The 21,948-nt window shown below is 45.3% G+C and overlaps 1 protein-coding gene across 6 annotated transcripts in view; it reads left to right on the top strand.

The window, feature by feature from the left end:
* Positions 1-21,948, top strand: part of LOC145348922 (transcription factor COE3-like) — a 402,710-nt gene that overhangs the window by 237,572 nt on the left and 143,190 nt on the right. For all 6 annotated transcript variants that reach the window (XM_080197025.1, XM_080197054.1, XM_080197017.1 and 3 more), the window contains one exon: positions 2,452-2,533. In XM_080197025.1, the coding sequence (XP_080053151.1) occupies positions 2,452-2,533 (82 nt within the window). The remainder of the gene's footprint in view (positions 1-2,451; positions 2,534-21,948) is intronic.

Genomic DNA, 21,948 nt, shown 5'->3' with positions numbered 1-21,948 from the left:
TCTGTATAGTGCGCATATGAATACATATGACAATAATATATCAAATCAAATCAATGTCAATATTTTCAGTTGTATGTCTTTATACTGTGGCTATCAGTGACAAATGCCAGTCTATTGTAGTGGTAGGTGCAATGGCCAACATAGTCAGGACTGCTCAATGCAATTGATACATGATGATATTTCAGCTGTAACAAGATGCGTGACACTATCATCAGCGGATAACACAGTGGTTAAGAGGGAAATCAGATAGAAATCATAGCATTGCGAGTTCAGAAGTTGGACTTGAGGACTGGAACATTCCACTCCTGTAGGGGGTGAGGAAGGAGGCAGGTGGGTCTGAGAATTTAGTGGGTTGACCTCAGGACTGACACCTGATGCCTTCCCGCTGATACTGGAAGTAAAGTTCTGAATGGGAAGGTCCAAGATTGACCTTTCTGTCCCGTCTCCACTTGAGTCTCTTAAGTGGTAAATTAATGACCCCAAGGGGCCTCTTCCCATCTCTATTGCAATCTTCCCAGCTCCATATGGCCCTGATGAAAGGCAGCCTGTGCGACTGGTTAAACTGCGTGCCACATGTCAGCTGGAAGAGTGATCACTCGATCTGCACTAATCTGTGCAAGCTTGAGGGCATTTGATTTTGATTTCATTTGATTTATTATTGTCACATATATTAGTATACAGTGAAATGTATTGTTTCTTAGACAGATAAATCATACGTTCAGAGAGAAGGAAAGGAGAGTGTGCAGAATGTATTGTTAAAATCATAGCTAGCGTGTAGAGAAAGATCAACTGAATGCAAGGTAGGCCCATTCAAAAGTCTGATGGCAGAAGAAACATAGAAAAACTACAGCCCTTCAGCCCACAAGTTGCGCCGAACATGTCCCTACCTACTAGGCTTACTTATAACCCTCTATAGAAAACTATAGAAAATTACAGCTCAGAAACAGGCCTTTTGGCCCTTCTTGTCTGTGCCGAACCATTTTTTTGCCTAGTCCCACTGACCTGCACTTGGACCATATCTCTCCACACCCCTCTCATCCATGAACCCATCCAAGTTTTTCTTAAATGTTGAAAGTGACCCCGCATTTACCACTTTATCCAACAGCTCCTTCCACACTCCCACCACTCTCTGCGTGAAGAAGAACCCCCCCCCCAATATTCTCATTAAACTTTTCTCCTTTCACCCTTAACCCATGCCCTCTGTTTTTTCTTTCTCCCCTAGCCTCTATCTTACTAAGTTCCATGTACTTATCCAAAAGTCTCTTAAAAGACCCTATTGAATCCGCCTCCACCACCACCGCCAACAGCCGATTCCACGCATCCACCACCCTCTGAGTGAAAAACTCACCCCTGACATTTCCTCTGCACCTACTCCCCAGCACCTGTGTCCTCTTGTGGCAAGTATGGAAGAAGCTGTTCTTGAGTGGGTTGATACATGACCTGAGACGTTTGTATCTTTTCCCCAGTGGAAGAAGGTGGAAGAGAGAATGTCCTGGGTGCGTGGGGTCCTTGATTATGCTGGCTGCTTTTCTGAGGCAGCGGGAAATGTAGACAGAGTCATGGATGGGAGGCTAGTTTGCGTGATGGACCGGGTTTCAGTCGTGACCCTTTGTAATTTCTTGCAGTCATGGACACGGGGCAGGGAGGTGGCCACTGACAGCCTCCCTCCTTCCCTTGCCTTCTCCATGGTGGCTTGCTGTGCCCTGCTGTAGTACCAACAGTGTCCACTGTTTTCCCATAGCGCTACTGGGACTGAAGAGCTCTGATTGGTGAGACCTTCACCCTCTGAGTGGCAGAAGACCCTACAACAGGCAGCTAATTGCCTGTTTTCGCATTTTTAATCCTGCCAGTCCTTCCAAAAAAGTGGATGTTGCAGTGTTGCATGACTTTCCTGTTGGGGGACAGGGCCACTGCTAAAGCCATTGATTCAGCCCAGCAAGCACACTGTGCAAGAATGGACGGTGGCACAGTGGTTAGCACTAGTGCCTCATAGTCCCAGGGATCTGGGTTCAATTCCTGGCTTGGGTCACTGTTTGTAGAATCTGCATATTGTCTGTAAGAAATTCTTTCCACAGTCTGAAAGATGTGCTGGTTAGGTGTACTAACTGTGCTAAATTCTGCCTCAGTGTACCTGAACAGGCACTGGAATGTGGTGACTAGGGGATTTTTGCAGTAACTTCATTGCAGTGTTAACGTAAGCCTACTTATGACACTAATAAACAAACTTTAACTTTTAAACTTCAGAAACAGATCATTTGATCTCATTGGTGCTACATGATGGGGGGTGAATGGAAGGGTATCTGATCCATTGGAATGGTGTCAGGTTGTGTGAATGGCAATGGGTTTGGTTAAACTGTACACACTTGTGCTTCACTCAGGCACACATAAAAACTAAACTTGAACAAAGATTCCGCGAGGTGTTCTGACCCGGATTCCATTTGCTTCCTACAGATTCTTCTTAAAGTTCTTCCTCAAGTGCAATCAGAACTGTTTGAAAAATGCTGGGAATCCGAGAGACATGCGGCGATTCCAGGTAGAGTGCAACTGCTCATTCATTTTTTAATTTCAGTTGTGTTTCTTGCGGATTAAGGACTGGACGGAAAGACGTTGAGAAAAGTAGTGCCTTTTACAACCTCAGGATGACCCACCCAGACACAGGGAGAACATGCAAACACCACACAGTTAGGCATCTGAGGCCAGATTTGAACCTGGGCCCCTAGAGCTATGAGGCAGCAGTGCTAACCATTGTGCCACCCTCAGGGGGTGTTAGGGCATTTGATCAAAAACTTTCTTCTATTCATTGATGGGATGTGGACATCGCTCACTAGGCTAGGATTTATTGCCCGTCCCTAATTGCTTTTGAAAAGTTTAAAGTTTATTTATTAGTGTCACAAGTAAGTTTACATTAACACTGCAGTGAAGTTATTGTGAAAACCCCCTGGCTGTGGTAGTGGTAAAGGTGTAAAATGATAGTCGTAAGGCTCGTTGTGAGCCACTTTCTTGAACTTGGTGGCACAGTAGCACGGTGGTTAGCACTGCTACTTCACAGCTCAGGGACCTGGGTTTGATTCCTGGCTTGGGTCAATGGCTGTGTGGAGTTTGTACATTCTCCTCGTGTCTGTGCGTTTCCTGCAGGCGCTCCGGTTTCCTCCCACAGTCCAAAGATGTGTGGGTTAGATTGATTGGCCATGCTAAAATTGCCCCTTGGTATCCTGAGATACGTAGGTTCGAGGGATTACCGGGTAAATGTATTGGGATATGGGAGTAGGGACTGGCTGGGATTGTGGTTAGAGCAGACTCAATGGGCTGAATGGCCTCTTTCTCTACTGTAGGGTTTCTATGATTCTTCTCTGATTCTATGAACCACCCTTGTGGTGCAGTGCTGTTAGGGACAGAGTTTCAGGATTTTGATCCAGTGACACTGAAAGAATGGTGAGTGACTTGGAGGGGGAACTTGCAGTTGGTAGTGTTCCAGTGTTTTCTTTAATTCATTAATGAGACATGTTTGGCCAGCATTTATTGTCCGAACCTAATTGCCTGAGGACAGTTGAGAATCAACCACATTGCTGTGGCTCTGGAGTCACAAGTAGGCCAGACCAGGTAAGGACGGCAGATTTCCTTCCCTAAAGGACATTGGTGAACCAGATGGGTTTTTCCAACAATTGACAATGGTTTCATGGCCATTATTAGTTTCTTAATTCCAGATATTTTTTATTGAATGCAAATTTCACCAGCTGTCGTGGTGGGATTCGAACCCAGGTTCCCAGAACACTAGTTAAGTTTCTGCTTTATAAGCTATCGCCCTCCCTGAAAGAGTTTTATGTTTGATCAAAGCACTGGGTTTTAAGAGTGGCTCAAAGGAGGAAGAAGGGTAAAGGGGCAATTCTCTTGCTGAAGAGGAGAATGGGAGGAGTTCCTGACAATAAGGCCCAATGTACAAAAAGGCCATTTAGACCAATCAAACTGTGCTGTTTATGTAGTACACATGAACATTTATTTTGATTTCTTTCTCCCTTCTGTGTTTATCCTGATTACCCTGAAATATTTTGATGCGATTCAACTCCGTGTGTCAGGGTGTTCCACATGCTAACTACTTTCTACACAAATGGTTACGTCCTGTAGTCCCTATTGCATTTATTAATGACTACAGCATCGGTCTGCCTCTCCAAAACCATTTCATCATTTTAAAAATCCCTATCAGGCTGCATAGAATCATGTCAGTGCAGAAGGAGGCCATTTGGCCCATCAAGTTTGCACTGAACACAATCCCATCCAAGCACTATTCCTGCAACCCCACACATTTACCCTGCCAATCCCCCTGACACCAAGGATGGCCAAGCAACTAACCTGCACATTTTTGGACTGTGGGAGGAAACCCACGCAGACATGGGGAGAACGTGCAAACTCCACACAGAGAGTGACCCGAGGCTAGAATTGAACCGGGGTCCCTGATGCTGTGAGGCAGCAGTGCTAATCACTGTGCCACCGTACTGCCAAGATTTCCTGCCAGTTTTCTCTTTTCTCTCTGCAACCAGGGGAAATAGTTTCTTGGCATTTACCCTGACAGAAACTGAACTGAACCAGCCAGATAAACACAATAGCTGGAAATTTACCAGTGTGCCTGCCCCAGGATCGGGGTGGGCGAGGCTTGTAGAATGACATTCTCCATTGGCCTCAGGCGGGATCTTACGAACCTCGGGCAGGCGAGATGGTAAAATTCCAGCAAGTGGCGACAAGAGCAGGACAGAAGTTAGGTATCCTGCAGCGAGTGACTCACAGGAGCAATTATTATACCACATTATTATATTATACTCCAGGGACTCTTCTCCCTGGAGAGACGAAGGTTGAGAGGCGACCTGATAGAGGTTTATAAAATGTTGAGAGGAATAGATAGGGTGGATTCTCAGAGGCTATTTCCCCGGGTTGAAATGGTCGCTACGAGAGGACACAGATTTAAGGTGCGGGGAGGCAAGTACAGAAGTGATGTTAGGGGTAAGTTTTTCACTCAGAGGGTGGTGAGTGAATGGAATCGGCTGCCGTCAGTGGTGGTGGAGGCGAACTCGCTGGGGTCTTTTAAAAGACTTCTGGATGAGTATATGGGGTTTTATGGGATTGGGGGTTATAGATAGGTCTATGGATTGGTAGGTGTTGATGTGATCGGCGCAACTCGTGGGCCGAAGGGCCTGTTTGTGCTGTAGTGTTCTATGTTCTATGTTTTATAAAGAAATATCAGCAATGGGGATTAAAGGCGGCACAGTGGTTAGCACAGCTGCCTCATGGTACCAGGGACCTGAGGTCGATTCCTGGCTTGGGTCACTGCCTGTGCAGAGTCTGCACGTTCTCCCTCATGGGTTCTCTCCAGTTTCCTCCCACAGTCCAAAAGACGTGTTGGTTCGGTGCATTGGCCATGCTAAATTCTCCCTTGGTGTACCTGAACAGATGCTGGAGTGTGGCGACTAGGGAATTTTCACTCTAACTTCATTGCAGTGTTAATGTAAGCCTTCTTGTGACACAGAAACTGGGGTAGGCCATTCAGCCCTTTGAGCATGCTGCACCATTCATCTTGATCAGAGCTCATCATTGAATTCAATGCTCTGATCTCCCCCTTCCCCCACCATCGTCCTTGATCCCTTTGGAGCAATATCTCATTTCTTTTTGAAATCAGACAACGTTTTGGCCTCAACTGCATTCTGTGGTAATGAATTCCAAAAATTCACCACCCTCTGGGTGAAGAAATTTCTCCTCACCTCAGTTCTAAAAGACTTACCCTTTATCCTCAAACGATGACCCCTACGGAGCAGCATGGTGGCACAGTTGTTAGCACTGCTGTCTCACAGTGCCAGGGTCCCAGGTTCGATTCCCGGCTGAGGTCACTGTCTGTGTGGATTTTTGCACATTCTCCCCGTGTCTGCATGGGTTTTCTCCGGCTGCTCTGCTTTCCTCCCACAGTCTGAAAGACGTGCTGGTTCGGTGCATTGACCCGAACGGGCGCTGGAACGTGGTGACTAGGGGAATTTCACAGTAACTTCACTGTAATGTTAATGTAAGCCTTACTTGTGACTAATAAAATAAAGGTTAACTTCAAACTAGTTCTGGAGTAAATAAACTTAAAACTTGTATCAGTGGCAGGTTACATTGCATTCTCTCCCTTCATCTAAGTTAAATGTATATCAATTGTACAGCAGGTTTGAGAGTATTTGTACGCAGAGAATAGAGCCAATGTTTTGAGTCTGGATATCCAGACTTGGAATGTATTCTCCCTCCATAGATGCTGTCAGACCTGCTGAGATTTTGCCGCACTGTTTCAGATTCCAGCATCTGTAATGATTTGCAATTATTTATTAAATAACTGAGACCCAAGCGCTGATGCTGACAGAAAGCCCATCGGTAACAGATTGCTAACCCAAGAATGACTCCTTTATTCCTGCTCTGTTTCTATCTGATAGCCAACCTTCTGTCCATGCCAACATATAACCCTACTCCCATCCAATCATAATATCACATTGCACCTTATTAAATGCTTTTATACTGTTACCGTCTCGGTGAACTTTTCAAAAGAAACTCACACTCTCAGTTACTAACTGGCACAAGTCTTCAGGTCTGAAAGAAAAACTTTTACAGAACAGAAGTTAGCCACAAAGATGATAGCTTTGGGAAAGAAACCATAAGAATTGGGTCAACCAGAAATACCTTGGGACAATGTGCTGTATTTAGCATCAGGAACAGAAGATAACTGATTATTTACAAAAAAAATAGATCACTCACTTTTTTTATAGAAGTAAATCACTCTCGCCTTTTTAAAGTGGATCACTAACTGCAGGGTGGTGGGCGGCAGTGCGAGGGGTGAGCCCTCTGGGGAACCCCAGGGTGGTGGTGGAGTTGGGGAAGGGGTGGAAGTGAGCCCAATACTTGTGTGCGGGAGGGGGGGAACGGGGAAGAGATTGGCCTATGGAAAATCCACCTGGATTGGCAGCAGATCCTTAAAATGGGCACTGGCCATTTGTACAAAGTCACTGGGAAGTATCCTGAAGTGTTCCAAGGAGACTCCGGGAAGATTAGAGGCATTAAGGCCAAGATCTACACGGATCCAGAGGCCCAACCTTAATACTTCAAGGTATGACCAGTCCCTTATGCTCCACGTGCAGAAGTAGAGGTGAATTGGGATGTGTAGAGGAACTTGTCACTGTACGCTCAGGTCAACTTGCTGAATGGGCCATGTCAGTAGTCCCAGTTTTAAAATCTTCACAATTCAGTCCATCTCTGTGGGGATTATAGGTTGATGGTCAGCAAAGCCTCCCTCTTAGATATCCTATGTCACACGTAGAAGACTTGCATGCAACGTTAGCTGGAGAGGTCACAGATTTTCCAAATTTAGACATGATTTATTTTAGTCACAAGTAAGGCTTACATTAACAGTACAATGAAGTTACTGTGAAATTCCCTATTCGGCATACTACGATGCCTGTGTGGGTCACTGCACCCTAGCCAGCACGTCTTTCAGGTTGTGGGAGGAAATTGGAGCACCTGGAGGAAACCCACGTAGACATGGGGAGAACGAGCAGACTCCATACAGACAGTGACCCAAGCTGGGAATCGAACCCAGCAGTGAGAGACAGCAGTGCTAATCATTGTGCCACTGTGCCGCCCCCATGCCTACGTCCAACTGGAGCTTGAGTTCTCATCCAGGAAGTACGTCACCGTAAACACTCACACAGGACGGTATGATTAAAACCGGTTGCCCTTTGGCGTGTGTTCGGCTTGTGCCATTTTTAAAGATTGATGAAGAACAGGGGTGCCCAGAGTGGCAGTCTATCTTGATGACATTTTAATCTCAGGAGCTCCCACAAAGGAACAGTTGGAAAGTTTGGAGGAGATTTATGGCTTTTTTTCTGATGCTGGCATCCGATTAAAAATAGAGAAATGGGTGTTCCAGACAAACAAGGTAATGTAGCTCGGGTACAGAGTTGACAAGGATGCATCACGTCCTGTCACAGAGAAGGTGAAGGCTGTAAAGGGGGCTCTTACTCCATGGAATACAACCTGAATTTGGACTCTTTCCTGGGTCTCACAAATGACTATGGAAAATTCATACTGAAATTGGCAAACCCCTGGCACCACGCCATGTACTGTTTAAAAAAAAATCTGGAATGGTCATGGCAAATACCACAAATGTCAAACAACAATAGAACAATTGGAGTCAACATTAGCCTATTATGACCTCCCCCCGAAACCACTCATTGCAACCTGTGACACCTCCCCCTGTGGGTTCAGAATGGTATTATCACACCTTTGGGACGATGCAAATCAGTGTCCAATCGCGTACCCATCACAAACCCTTGTGGATGCAGAGAGGAAGTATGCTCGGCTCGAGAAAGGTTTGACTATGGCAGTGAAAAAGTTCCACCAGTGCATCATTTTATGGTCAGAATTTCACCCAAAGCAACAAACTACAAATCTCTTCAGCAAAAACCAGGTGATTTTGTCCCATCACATCAGCCCAGATCCAATGCTGGGCACTGCTATTAGGTGTCTAGGAATCGACCTTAGAATATTATCCTGGGAGACATATTGCCAACACGGATGCCTTGAGCTGTCTGCCATTACTCACCAGCCTACCTTCTCCTCTGAAGATGGATGAAGTCGTAATGACTCTGAACCTAGATCATAGAACACTACTGTGCAGAAGGAGGCCATTCAGAGTGTCGAATCTGCACTGACCACAATCCCACCCAGGCCCTATCCCCATATCCCCATGTATTTACCCTAGCCTGACACTAAGGGGCAATTTAGTGTTGCAAATCCACTTAACCTGCACATCTTTGGACTGTGGGAGAAAACCAGAGCACCCGGAGGAAACCCACACAGACACGGGGAGAATGTGCAGACTCCACACAGACAGTGATCCAAGCCAGGAATTGAACCCAGGCCTCTGGCTCTGTGAGGCAGCAATACTAACCACTGTGCCACCATCCCTCCCACCTTTTGCACACTCTGTTAGTATGCACCAAGCAAATCCAGGCATGGACCCAGAGGACGTTACATTGGTGGAACTACGTCACATTTAAGTCGTGGCCTATTAGGGCCTCCGACGAAAGATTTAAAACCTTATCTCTGTAAGTATCAGGAGTTGAGTATAGAAGATGGCACCATCTTGTGGGAGCCCGGGTGCTTGTCCCACCTCCAGGCCAGCGACCAAAGCTCCAAGAATTGCACAATGGCCCCCTAGGAAGATGAAAATGCTTGCAGGCAGCTATGTCTGGTGGCCTGGTATAGACTGTGATAATGGAAACCTGGTCAAGTGATGCAAAACCTGCCAGGAAAAGCAGAAGGCTCTGCCAGCAGCCTCGTTGTACCCTTGGGAATGGCCGGGGAGACCCTGGATGCTCGGACTTCTCAGGGCCATTTATGGGCTCCATGTTTTTAAGTCTCATTGACACCCATTCAAAATAGAATGATGTGCACTGGATTGCCTCTACTGAAACTCCATCAATCTGTTAGTATACATTATATACCTGAGATTCTCAGGACAGCCAACAGGATCCCATTTACCAGCAGGGAATTTTAGACCTTCTTGATACACATGGAGCAAGGCACCACTGCGTGGCACCCTTCCAAAAGGCCTGGCTGAGCGAGAGGGTAAGCGTTCTGCAAGGCGGCCTTCACGACACACGACTGCACTGAGTTGCTGAGCAGAGACTGATAGCCAAGTTCCACACACATGAGGATGGCCTCAACCGGGATCTTGGGTTCATGTCACACTATCTGTAACCCCCACGACTTGCCTGGAAAATCTCAGTAACTGTCCTGTCTGGAGACAATACACATCACTTTAACCTGTGCTTAATGCTTTCTCCACTCACATTATCTGTATCTCTAAGGTTACCTGTAAAGACTCGCATTCCAACCATTATTTTGTAAATTGGGTTTGTGTCTTTGTATGCCCTGTTTGTGAACAGAACTTTCCTGAAGAAGGGGCAGTGCTCCGAAAGCTAGTGGCTTTTGCTACCAAATAAACCTGTTGGACTTTAATCTGATGTTGAGAGGCTTCTTACTGTGTTTACCCCAGTCCAACGCCGGCATCTCCACATCACAAGCAAGAGGGTCCGACATTCAAAAGTGGTGTGAAGAATCAAACCACAAGTTTGTGGCAAATAATTTGCGACAAATAAAACAAAGCTTGCACATTTCCTCTTTAATAATTAGACTTTGCCTCATACGACTATAGGAATAACCCCAGTGGAGCTATTGCCAGGCTGACGCCTTCGGACAAGGCTTAGCCAGATGCTCCCAAATTTGGCCGGTAATTCTGAGTTAAAGCAAGAAGCCCAGAGAAGGGGCCATGATGGTCAGAGATTGGACAGAGACTTCAAACTGGAAGATACCCATATGAGGAATTCCGGTGATTGCTCTCCATGGATTCTGGGAGTTATTTTTGACAAAACATGAAGAAGATCTTAAAGAAGCACGTAGATCACCTGTGTCACAGGGAACCCACCACAGAGGCAACTATAGATACGCTATCATCGATGTCCTTCACACTGGCCTATGGATGGAAAATTTTGCCCTCTGTAAACTCAAGAGCCAGTCATCTGAATGATGAAGATTCTGGCTCTGACACAGAGACAGAGGCAGAGCGGACACCCAGTCAGAGGTCAGCACCGAGTACGAGTCCCCTGTAGTGGCATCTCAAGGAAGAGATGTTCATTCAGGCCAGACCCTACATATATGATGGAAATGAGGCTGCAAGCAAAGGTCCCATTGTCATGGGAGCGAGGGAAACTCTGGGACTCGGGATTTAGGAGGAGAGTGTGATAACCACCATGAGGTTAATGAGGAAACATTGACTCCCTGCGCAGCTCGTTGAGTATGAATTCTCATGGTAACAGTCAGAGGCCTGAGCTGGAACTCATTTCCTGAGCCTTCTTTAAGGCAGGCCCAGTCACTGTGATCCCAGCAGGGACAAGTGTGTTTACATCATGGTAGTAGTTTCACCTTGCATTCTTTAATAAATTATATTCCTTTCCATTGGGCTTCCTGAGCTATTACAGCTTCCAAGGATCCAAAGACAAAAATATGTTCACCCTGTGTTTCATTGTCCTAACAGCCAGGTTTGGGCTTTTTTATAACCCCGTCAAGGTGAATCTTCCAGTGTCCTTTCAAAGAACATTCCCTTCCCCCAATCTCGTAAGCATCTTTGATTGGACCCCTGATAGCAAGGCACGCACTGGCACACCTTTGGCCATAAACTCTTTGTACGGGGAATCTATCCTCACCAGCATTCTGCTTGGTAGTTAACCCCAACATCGTTCTTTTGTCCTGTCTGACACATCACCTGATGTGGGTCCTCTTCCTCAAACCTTGCTTTTGCTGACTCAGTGGACAGGATTTTCTGGCTGAGCTCACCCCAGGGTCGGAAAATCCTGCCCAAGGTCACGGACCTTTGCATAGTCCATCGCATTTGCTGTCCCGACTGTTACAATTCCTGTGGCTGGCGGGTCTGGAAAGTTCTGCCAGAGAGCCTGTAAGAACAGCTGCCTCCTTTTTTGTGTCCAGTTGTTAAAACCCGCACCTTATTTTCAATATGTTTTAACCTGGCCTCTTGTCTCCTTGGCAACCAGGTCATATAAACTTGTCTCCAGGCAGATTTATTATGAGGTTCCATAGGCTGCAGAGAAAGTCACATCTCCCATGACTCTATTTGACCTTTGAAGTTTTAAACTTTGAAGTTTTAAAGGTAAAGTTTTTTTAAAGTTTAAAGTTTATTAATTAGAGTCACAGGTAGGCTTATATTAACATTGCAATTAAGTTACTGTGAAAATCCCCTAGTCGCCACACTCTGGCACCTGTTCGGGTACACTGAGGGAGAATTTAGCATTGCCCATGCGCCTAACCAGCATGTCTTTCAGACTGTGGGAGGAAACCAGAACACCCAGAGGAAACCAATGCAGACACAGGGGGAACATGCAGACTGTGTACATGAAGAAAACAGTTTAAAACATAACTACCTTATAAGGCCCAGCGTTAATAACACTGAAATCTGTTTTGCTGAAAATAGGTTGTGGTTGACCTAAAACAGACCCCACAATGTCTTACTTGTAGAATAAAGGAAAACTTTCAGGCATTGTCATGATGCATGTTAGTACTTTCTTATGGGGTGGTCCTGCAGAATTTAAGAATGTGTTATTAATAACATTAGAGTGGAGTTTAATATTGGAAGTGAGGCTTGTGGGGTTAACAGATATATTCATTCAGATGGTACACAAAGCAGGTCTGGAATACCTTTAAATCGACAATTCTATTTGCAGAGTGTGACTCTGATCCAGGTTAATTTTACTAGGTCACCAGAGATAGATGATGTTGTATGCTGCTTCACAGCTCCAGGGACCTAGGTTTGATTCCCAGCTCGGGTCACTGTCTGTGTGGAGTTTGCATGTTCTCCTCCTGTCTGCATGGGTTTCCTCCGGGTGCTCCAGTTTCCTCCCACAGTCCAAAGATATGCGGATAAGGTTGATTGGCCGTGCTGAAATTGCCCCTTAGTGTCCTGAGGTGCTTCGGTTAGAGGGATTAGTGGGTAAAATATGTAGGGATATGGGGGTAGGGCCTGGTTGGGATTGTGGTCGGTGCAGACTCGATGGGCTGAAGGGCCTCTTTCTGCACTGTAGGGTTCTATGGTCCGAAAGAAGAGACAGTGTAACTGCAAAGCTTGATCAGTAATTTGAAATGGTTAGGGAATCAAGGTGTTAGTTTTGATGTGTTGAAATTACAGACTCTGATGAAACAACCTAAAGCTGCAAATGTTTCCTGGGCAAATAAAAAAATAGCTGGATAAATTCAGGCTTAATTTCCCATCCTAAAGAACATGAAAGTAGACATTTTCAGCCATCCTTCTAGGTGGGTGTTCTGGTGAAGTGATTTCCTGATGGTTTCGATGGGTAAAAATGGGAAGTGTTGTCCTTGGGCATTTTTAAAAATTTGTTTGAGGGATGTGGGCATCACTGCTGGGCCAGCATTACTGAGGGCATTGAAGATTTAGCCACATTGCTGTGGACCTGGAGTCACATGTGGGACAGACCAGGTAAGGCCTTCCCTGATGGACATGAGTGAACCAGAAGGGTTTTTCTGACAATCGACAATGATTTCATAGTCAGCAGATGGTGAAATTTGAATTCAATAAAATCTCTTGCTGTATGCTTTTAAGAATTCTAGAAATTCTCAACAAGTCTGACAGCATCTATGGAGAGAGAATAGAGCCAATGTCACCAAAGGGTCATCCAGATTTGAAACTATTCTCTTTCCGCAGATGCTGTCAGGCATGCTGAGATTTTCCGGCATTTTCTGTTTTTGTTTCAGACTCCAGCATCCGCAGTATTTTGCCTTTATCTTGTCAATTGGGTATCTAGAGGGCCTCGTTCCCACCTGCAGATACCAAACACAACATCTCACCTCTTCCACCTTTTCCACTAAGGTCTCCAGTGCACCATGCTGTGATCACCATTTGTTGTTTGGGAATACTGAGCTGCGCAGCAATAATTTTCACACCTCCAGCAATGGCAGTGGACCTTCCCTTTACGAAGTGCAGGCTAGCTTCAACTTTGGTCGCCTCACTACAAGAAGGATGTGGAAGCTATTGAAAGGGTACAGAGGAGATTTACAAGGATGTTGCCTGGATTGGGAGGCATGCCTTATGAAGATAGGTTGCGGGAGCTAGGGCTCTTCTCCCTGGAGAGACGAAGATTGAGAGGCAACCTGATAGAGGTTTATAAGATGTTGAGAGGAATAGATAGGGTGGATTCTCGGAGGTTATTTCCCAGGGCTGAAATGGTCGCTACGAGAGGACATAGGTTTAAGGTGCTGGGGAGCAAGTACAGAGGAGATGTCCGGGGTGAGTTTTTCACTCAGAGGGTGGTGAGTGAGTGGAATCAGCTGCCGTCGGTGGTTCAAGAGGCAAACTCGCTGGGGTCTTTTAAGAGACTTCTGGATGAGTACATGGGATTTAATGGGATTGAGAGTTATAGATAGGCCTGGTAGGTATGAATATGATCGGCGCAACTTGTGGGCCGAATGGCCTGTTTGTGCTGTAGTGTTCTATGTTCTATTTCTCAGGAATAATCCTATAGTCATCCTGCTGATACGTGCAGCAGATGTACTGCAGCTAGCAATGGTACACACAAAAATTATTCTCATAAACAGGCAATATATATTTAATTGTACGTCATAATCCACCTTTGTGCAATGATATATTTTGCTCAGTTAAAAAATAAGCTCATACAGTCTCTGGCTTTCCAACTTAGCCACCAGTGACCCTATATAAAGTAAAGTCACTGACAGGGCAGCATGGTAGCACAGTGGTTAGCACCCCTGCCTCACAGCACCAAGGACTTGGGTTTGACTCCTGGCTTGGGTCCCTATCTGTGTGGAGTCTGCATGTTCTCCCTATGTCTGCATGGATCATCTCTGGGTGCTCAGGTTTCCTCCCACAGTCCAAAAGGTATGCTGGTTAGGTGCAGTGTACCCGAACAGGTGCCAGCATGTGGCGGCTCAGGGATTTTCACAGTAACTTCACTGCAGTGTTAATGTAAGCCTAGTTTTGATCCATTGACTCTGTGCACACTTCTCGGTGGTTTGGTAAAGCAGCTGGTATAATGAAGGTCCCCACTCCTTCCAGACGTCCTCTCTTCCACCTTCTTCCGTCAGAATAAAGATACAAAAGTCTGAGGTCACGTACAAACCGATTCAAGAAGAGCTTCCTCCCTGCTGCCATCAGACTTCTGAATGGACCTACCTCATACTAAGTTGATCTTTCTCTACACCCTAGCTATGACTGTAACACCTCATTCTGCACTCCTTTCCTTCTGTATGAATGGCATGCTTTGTCTGTGTAGCGCGCAAGAAACGATACATTTCACTGTATGTTAATACATGTGACAATAATAAATCAAATCTAATCTAATCAGAACAGTACTGTGCACTGTACTCAAGCTGTGATCTCAATAAGTGCATCAAGATTTCCTTGCTTCCGCTTAATGTTCCAGCTCTCTTGAAATGATATATGGAACAATACTTGGAAAAATACTAATTGGAAATATTTGGAAAACTACCCTTTGCCTTCCTAACTGTTTGTGGTACCTACATGCTAAAATTGTGCAGAAGTGTGGTGAATTTACCTTCTGTTGAACTGGAGCGGTTAATTTATTTATAATCTTCCGTGGTAGTCAATTAGACTTGGATTGTGCTGGAGGCCTTAATTCCTTGATCTTAAATTGTTCTTGACTGTTAAGTTTTGTTTGATTATGCATGAGCACTGAGTTTACCTTGAACTGGGCTGGAGGAGTCAATTTGTTCTGCGGTGCATTGGAATGGTTCAATTGTCTTTTGCACTGGGCGATGAATGTAGACTTGCGGCACTGGATTACTGATGTTACTTGTACTTGAGTAGTAAATTTACTCCTTTGTACTGGAGACAGAGAGTATTATGGAAGGACAAAGAATATAATTACAGTGTCAAGGTGGAGTGAATCAAGGAAAGCATCGAGGGAGGCCTCAAGGAACATAAATATAGTGCTGGGGCAGAGAGAGGCACTGCGGGCAGCTCCACCAACTCTCATCAATTTTTACAGAGACACCATAGAAAGCATCCTTTATGGATCTATCACAGCTTGGTATGGGCTCCTGCTCGGCCCAAGACCACAAGAAGCTACAAAGGGTCACGAACGAAGCCCAGTCCATCACTCAAACCAGCCTCCCATCCATTGATTCTTCGCTTCTCACTGCCTTGGAAAAGCAGCCAGCATTATCAAGGACCCCATGCACCCCGGACATTCTCTCTCCCGCCTGCTTCTGTTGGGAAAAAGATATGGAAGTCTGAAAACACATACCAATCAACTCAGGAACAACTTCTCCCCTGCTGTCATCGGATATTTGAATGGGCCTAAGTTGATCTTTCTCTACACCCTAGCAATGACTGTAACACTATATTCTGCACCCTCTCCTTTCCTTCTCTATGAATGGTTTGCTTTGTCTGTACAGTGCTCAGGAAACAATGCTTTTCACTATATCCCAACACATGTGACAATAATAAATGAAATCAAATCAGAAAGGAACATAAATATATTGCAGTGCTAGAGAGAGTGATGGAGAGCATAGGAAAAAGTCAGAGGGAGAAAGATTGAGGATGTAACGCCACTAGCAAAAAGGGTGGCGCTGGAGGAATTACAGATAACTATTTAGGATTAATATTTAGCTTAATTATCTAAGGGGATAATTTAATTAAGTGGCGAACTCTACAGCTAAAGATATCCAAAATTGTACTGAGACTCTGCAAGAGATTATGGAAAGAAATTTAAGACGAGACTTTAAGAGGTACTAAAATAAGATCTATCATTATAAGCAAATTATAAATTCACTCGAAATAGAACTGTGGCTCTGGTCAAACGGATTGTCTGCAATTCCTCTGGCATGTGTGAATTCCAGGACACTACAGGTGTCCGTGATAATTATGTGCGTAGGAAATACTACCAAACCTGAGCTCCAGGATTCTTGAGGAGTGACTGATGGGACTACAAGGAAAACAGGAGTTTGGGAATTTCCCGGAGACAGCCCTCCCTCAGCCACTGAGAGCTCTGGCAGGAAGTGTTTGGGATCTGGCAGGGTAAGTGTTAGACCACTCAGGAGCGTATCTCTCGCTGAGCAGTTTTCAGTACTGAATACCAGTGAGGTGACGACACCTCGAGTGAGATTTAAGGTAATTGGTAAAAATTCAATATGAGAAACACTTACTCGCACAGCAAGTGGTTAGAGAGTGGATTGCACTTACTGCGAGTAATGGAAGCAGGTTCAATCAAGGCATTCCAGAGGGGATTAGATGCAGGTACAATTTTGTCTTTTAAAATGCATTTAGATAGTTACATGGGTACAATGGGTATAGAGGGATATGGGCCAAGTGTGGGCAATTGGGACTAGCTTAGGGGTTTAAGAAAAAGGTAGCATGGACAAATTGGGCTGAAGGGCCTGTTTCCATGCTATAAACCTCTATGACTATTATTTGAAAAGAAACAATATGCAGGGCTATGGGGAGATGGCAGAAGAATGGCACTAGGTTGCCACACTTTAATTCAGAGAGCCAGTGCAGACATAATGGGCCAACTGGCCTCCTTCTGCTGCAGTTGCTAGAAGGATGTTCCCAATGGTGGGGTGTGCAGAACCAGCGTTACATTCCCGAGGGTACAGGGTAGACCGATTAGGATAGCGATGAGGAGAAATTTCTTCACCCAGAGAACGATCAGCCTATGGAATTCACTGCCGCAGAAAGCAGTTGAGGCCAAATCATTGAAGAGGCGGACCTACCAAAAAAAATTCCAAGTCCCAGAAGAGTCCCTGGAAACAGGAGAGTTTCAGATCCATCTTTTTTCGATGAGACCACAAGTCCAATAATTGAAAGAACTGACAGATGTCTTGCAAGTGTTAACATGAGTGTCTGGTGTCATTCCAAAGACATCATGACAGGGTGCAGACATTTTGAGATGGAGGGAGAAAGGACATCTAAAAGTGGTGATTCATGTTGGAACCAATGATACAGGAAGTCTGAACTCTGCCAGGCCCACTTAGCTCCTGACCTGTAGCCGATTCCATTCACTCACCACCCTCTGAGTGAAAAACTTACCCCTAACGTCACTTCTGTACTTGCCTCCCCGCACCTTAAATCTGTGTCCTCTCGTAGCGACCATTTCAACCCGGGAAATAGCCTCTGAGAATCCACCCTATCTATTCCTCTCAAAGAGCTGAACTTGAAGCAGTAATTTGCTTTTATACTTTTTTACCAAGTAGTTTACCAAGTAGTTTAGCCAGTTAATCTATAAATGTAATGCTTATATCACTCAGAATCGTAGAAGTTAAAGTTTATTTATTTGTCACAAGTAGGCTTACATTAACACTGCAATGAAGTTACTGTGAAAATCTCCTAGTCGCCACACTCCGGCGCCTGTTTGGGTACACTATGAGGCAATTTAGCATGGGCAACACACTTAACCTCACATCTTTGGGCTGTGGGAGGGAATAGGAGCAACTGGGGGAAACCCACACAGACACGAGGAGAATGTGCAAACTCCACACAGATGGTGACCTCAGCCAGGAATCAAACCTGAGTCCCTGGCAATGTGAGGCAGTAGTGCTAACCACTGTGCCACCGTGCTGCTCCACAGTGCAGAAGGAGGCCATTTGGCCCACGGAGTGTGCACTCTCGTAATGATTTGAACTACTGCCCAAGTTTGGAGGGATAAAATACGTAAAACTAATTAACCAATCATCTATCTGCTCCCCTCATTAAAGCCTTGAATACTCTCCATCTTCTGGAGGTTAAACACAAAGCTCCTCCTCTGAACTAAACATCCCGCCTACACCTAATTCTTACCATCACACTCTGTGTGCCCACATTGTTCCTGCCACCTGACCAGTCCATTGACATCTCCAACACCTCTACTGTCTCAGAAAGATAGGGAAATTTGGCAAGTCGGCTATGAATCTCACAAACTTTTGTAGATGCACCATCGAAAGCAGTGCTTCTAGTTGTATCACAGCTTGACATGGTCCCTGCTCTGACCAAGATCGCAAGAAACTACAAAGGGTCGTGAATGAAGCCCAGTCCATCACACAAACCAGCCTCTCATTCATTGACTCTGTGCTTCTCGCTGCATCGGCAAAGCAGCCAGCATAATCAAGGATCCCGTGCACCCCGGACATTCTCTCTTCCACCTTCTTCTCTCGGGAAAAACTGATCACGGGCCAACTGATTCAAGAACAGTTCCTTCCCTTTTGCCATCCGACTTTTGAAAGGACCTATCTAATATTAAGTTGCTCTTTCTCTACAGCCTAGCTATGTCTGTAACACTATATTCTGCACTCTCTCCTTTCCTTCTCAATGTACGGTATGCAAGCAAACAATACTTTTCACTGTGTACCAATGCATGTGATAATAATAAGTCAAATCAAATCTTCTTTTGGTCTACAGCTTTTCCCTTCACTATTAATCACATGGCCAATTTTTGTATCATCTGCCATCTTCTTAATCATGCTTCCTCTATTTCACTCTAATCATTGATATATGGCACAAACAGCAAGGGACTTGATTCTGAGAACTGTGAAACCACACTGGAAACAGTCTCCCAGTCACAAAAAACACCCATCAAACCAAAGCCAGTGAGCCAATTTCAGATCCTGTTTGCCTTTTCATAGAATCCTACAGAAGGAGGCCACAATTCCACCCAGGCCTTATCCCCGCAACCCCACATATTTACCCTGCTAATCCCCCGACACTGGAATCAATTTGGCATATCCAATCCACCTAACCTCATTTGCCACCTTGGATCCCAGAGACTTTTAATTTTCTGACTATGTGGAATCTTGTCCATAGTCTTGTTAAAATCCATGTAGACTACTACATCGAACAGAATACCTCCTTGTTACCTCATCAAAAACTTTCCTCATTTCAGCTGCAGCAGTAGTGTAAAGGATAAAAATGGGGGATAATTCCTAGAGAACCTTTTTGGTTGGAATATTGCTTGTGGTTCTGGTCGCCACACTACCAGAAGGATGTGGATGTTTTGGAGAGAGGGTGCAAAGAAGGTTTGTCAGGATGTTGCCTGGTCTGGAAGGGCTGATATACAGCCATAGAGTCATAGAGGTTTACAGCATGGAAACAGGCCCTTTGGCCCAACTTGTCCATGCCACCCTTTTTTTTAAACCCCTAAACTAATCCCAATTGCCCACATTTGGCCCATATCGCTCTATACCCATCGTACTCAAGTAACTATCCAAATGCTTTTTCAAAGTTAAAATTGTACCTACTTCTATTACTACCTCTGGCAACTTGTTCCAGACATTCATCACTCTGTGTGTGGAAAAAAAAATGCCCCTCTGGACACTTTCGTATCTCTCCCCTCTCACTTTAAACCTATGCCCTCTCGTTTTAGCCTTCCCTACATCAAATACATTGACTATCTATGTTCCTCATTATTTTATAGACTTCTATAAGGTCACCCCTCAGCCTCCTACGCTCCAGAGAAAAAAGTCCCAGCCTATTCAGCCTCTCCTTATAAATCACTCCATGAAGTCCCAGTAGCGTTCTAGTAAATCTTTTCTGCGCTTTCTAGTTTAATAATATAATTTCTATAATAGACCAGAATCGCACATACTATTCCAATTTTGGCCTTACCAATGTCTTGTACAACTTCAACAAGACATCCCAACTCCTCTACTCAATGTTCTGACCGATGAAACCAAGCATGCTGAATGCCTCCTTCACCACTCTATCACCCTAAATCTCTTTGTTCTGTAACTTCCCCAATGCCCTACTATTAACTGAGGAAGTCCTGCCCTAGTTCAGTCTACCAAAATGCATTACCTTCCATTTGTCTAAATTAAATTCCATCTGCCATTTGGCTCACTGGCCCAACTGATCAAAATCCCATTGCAGTTGGAGATAACTTTCTTCACTGTCTACAATGCCACCAATCTTGGTGTCATAAGAACATAAGAAATAGGAGCAGGAGTAGGCCATCTAGCCCTTCGAGCCTGCCCCACCATTCAATAAGATCATGGCTGATCTGTTGTGGCTCAGTTCCACTTTCCCGCCCTCTCCCCATAACCCTTAATCCCCTCTCTTATCAAGAACCCATCAACCCGCTTCTTAAAAATATTTAGCGAGGCAGCCTCCACCACTTCAACGGGCAGAGAATTCCAGAGATTCACCACCCTTTGAGTGAAGAAGTTCCTCCTCAACTCCGTTCTAAACCGCCTCCCCTTTATCTTGAGGCTGTGCCCCCTAGTCCTACTGTCTTTTTTGAGCGGGAAGAGTCTCTCCACCTCTATCCTATCCATCCCATTCATCATCTTATACGTCTCAATGAGATCTCCCCTCATTCTTCTAAACTCTAACGAGTACAAGCCTAGTTTATTCAGCCTCTCCTCATAGCTCAATCCCCTCAACTGTCTTTTTTGAGTGGGAAGAGCCTCTCCACCTCTTTCCTATCCATCCCATTCATCATCTTATACGTCTCAATGAGATCTCCCCTCATTCTTCTAAACTCTAACGAGTACAAGCCCAGTTTATTCAGCCTCTCCTCATAGCTCAACCCCCTCAACTCCGGTATCAGCCTAGTAAACCTCCTCTGCACTCCCTCCAAGGCCAAAATATCTTTGCGCAGGTGCGGCGCCCAAAACTGCACACAGTACTCCAGCTGCGGCCTCACCAATGCCCTATACAGCTGCAGCAAGACCTCCCTACTTTTATATTCAATCCCCCTCGCGATGAAGGCCAGCATCCCATTAGCCTTCCTGACCACCTGCTGCACCTGCAAGCTGGGTTTTTGCAACTCATGCACAAGGACCCCGAGTGACAAATAATAGTGGGCCCAGCACTGATCCCTGAGGTACACCGCTGGTCACAGGCCTCCAGTTTGAAAAACAACTCTCTACAGCCACCCTCTGGCTTCTGTCATGAGGAGAAGTTGGATAAATTCAGATTGTTTTCACTGGAAAGACAAAGGCTGAGGGGTGACCTGATAGAAAACTGTCAACAAAATTATGAGAGGCATAGAGTGGATAGTCAGAGGCTTCTTCCCAAGGTGGAGAGGTCAGCTACAAGATGGCAAAGGTTTAAGGTGAGAGGGGGTAAATTTTGGGGAGATGTGTCGGGGAAGGTTTTTCACACTGAGGGTAGTGGGTGCCTGGAGCACACTGCCAGTGAAAGTAGTGGAAGCAAGCCGTTTAGCAACGTTCTCAAGCGTATCTTGGTAGGCACATGAAAAGAAGGCAAACAGAGGGATAGAAACTATGTATGGGCACAGGTGTGGTGGGCCAAAGAAGCTATCCCTGTTCTGTATTGTTCTTTCAGTATTGTGTTTCGTGTCTGATGAGAGAGGAATCAGGGTTGAATCTAGTTCTGTAGGAGAGAAG

This window comes from Carcharhinus amblyrhynchos, chromosome 1, assembly GCF_965287045.1.
Source record: "Carcharhinus amblyrhynchos chromosome 1, sCarAmb.v2.hapA, whole genome shotgun sequence".
In the NCBI taxonomy this organism is placed as follows: Eukaryota; Metazoa; Chordata; class Chondrichthyes; order Carcharhiniformes; family Carcharhinidae; genus Carcharhinus; species Carcharhinus amblyrhynchos.
The sequence above is the reverse complement of the archived record's forward strand: the minus strand, read 5'-3'. Positions and strand labels throughout refer to the sequence as shown.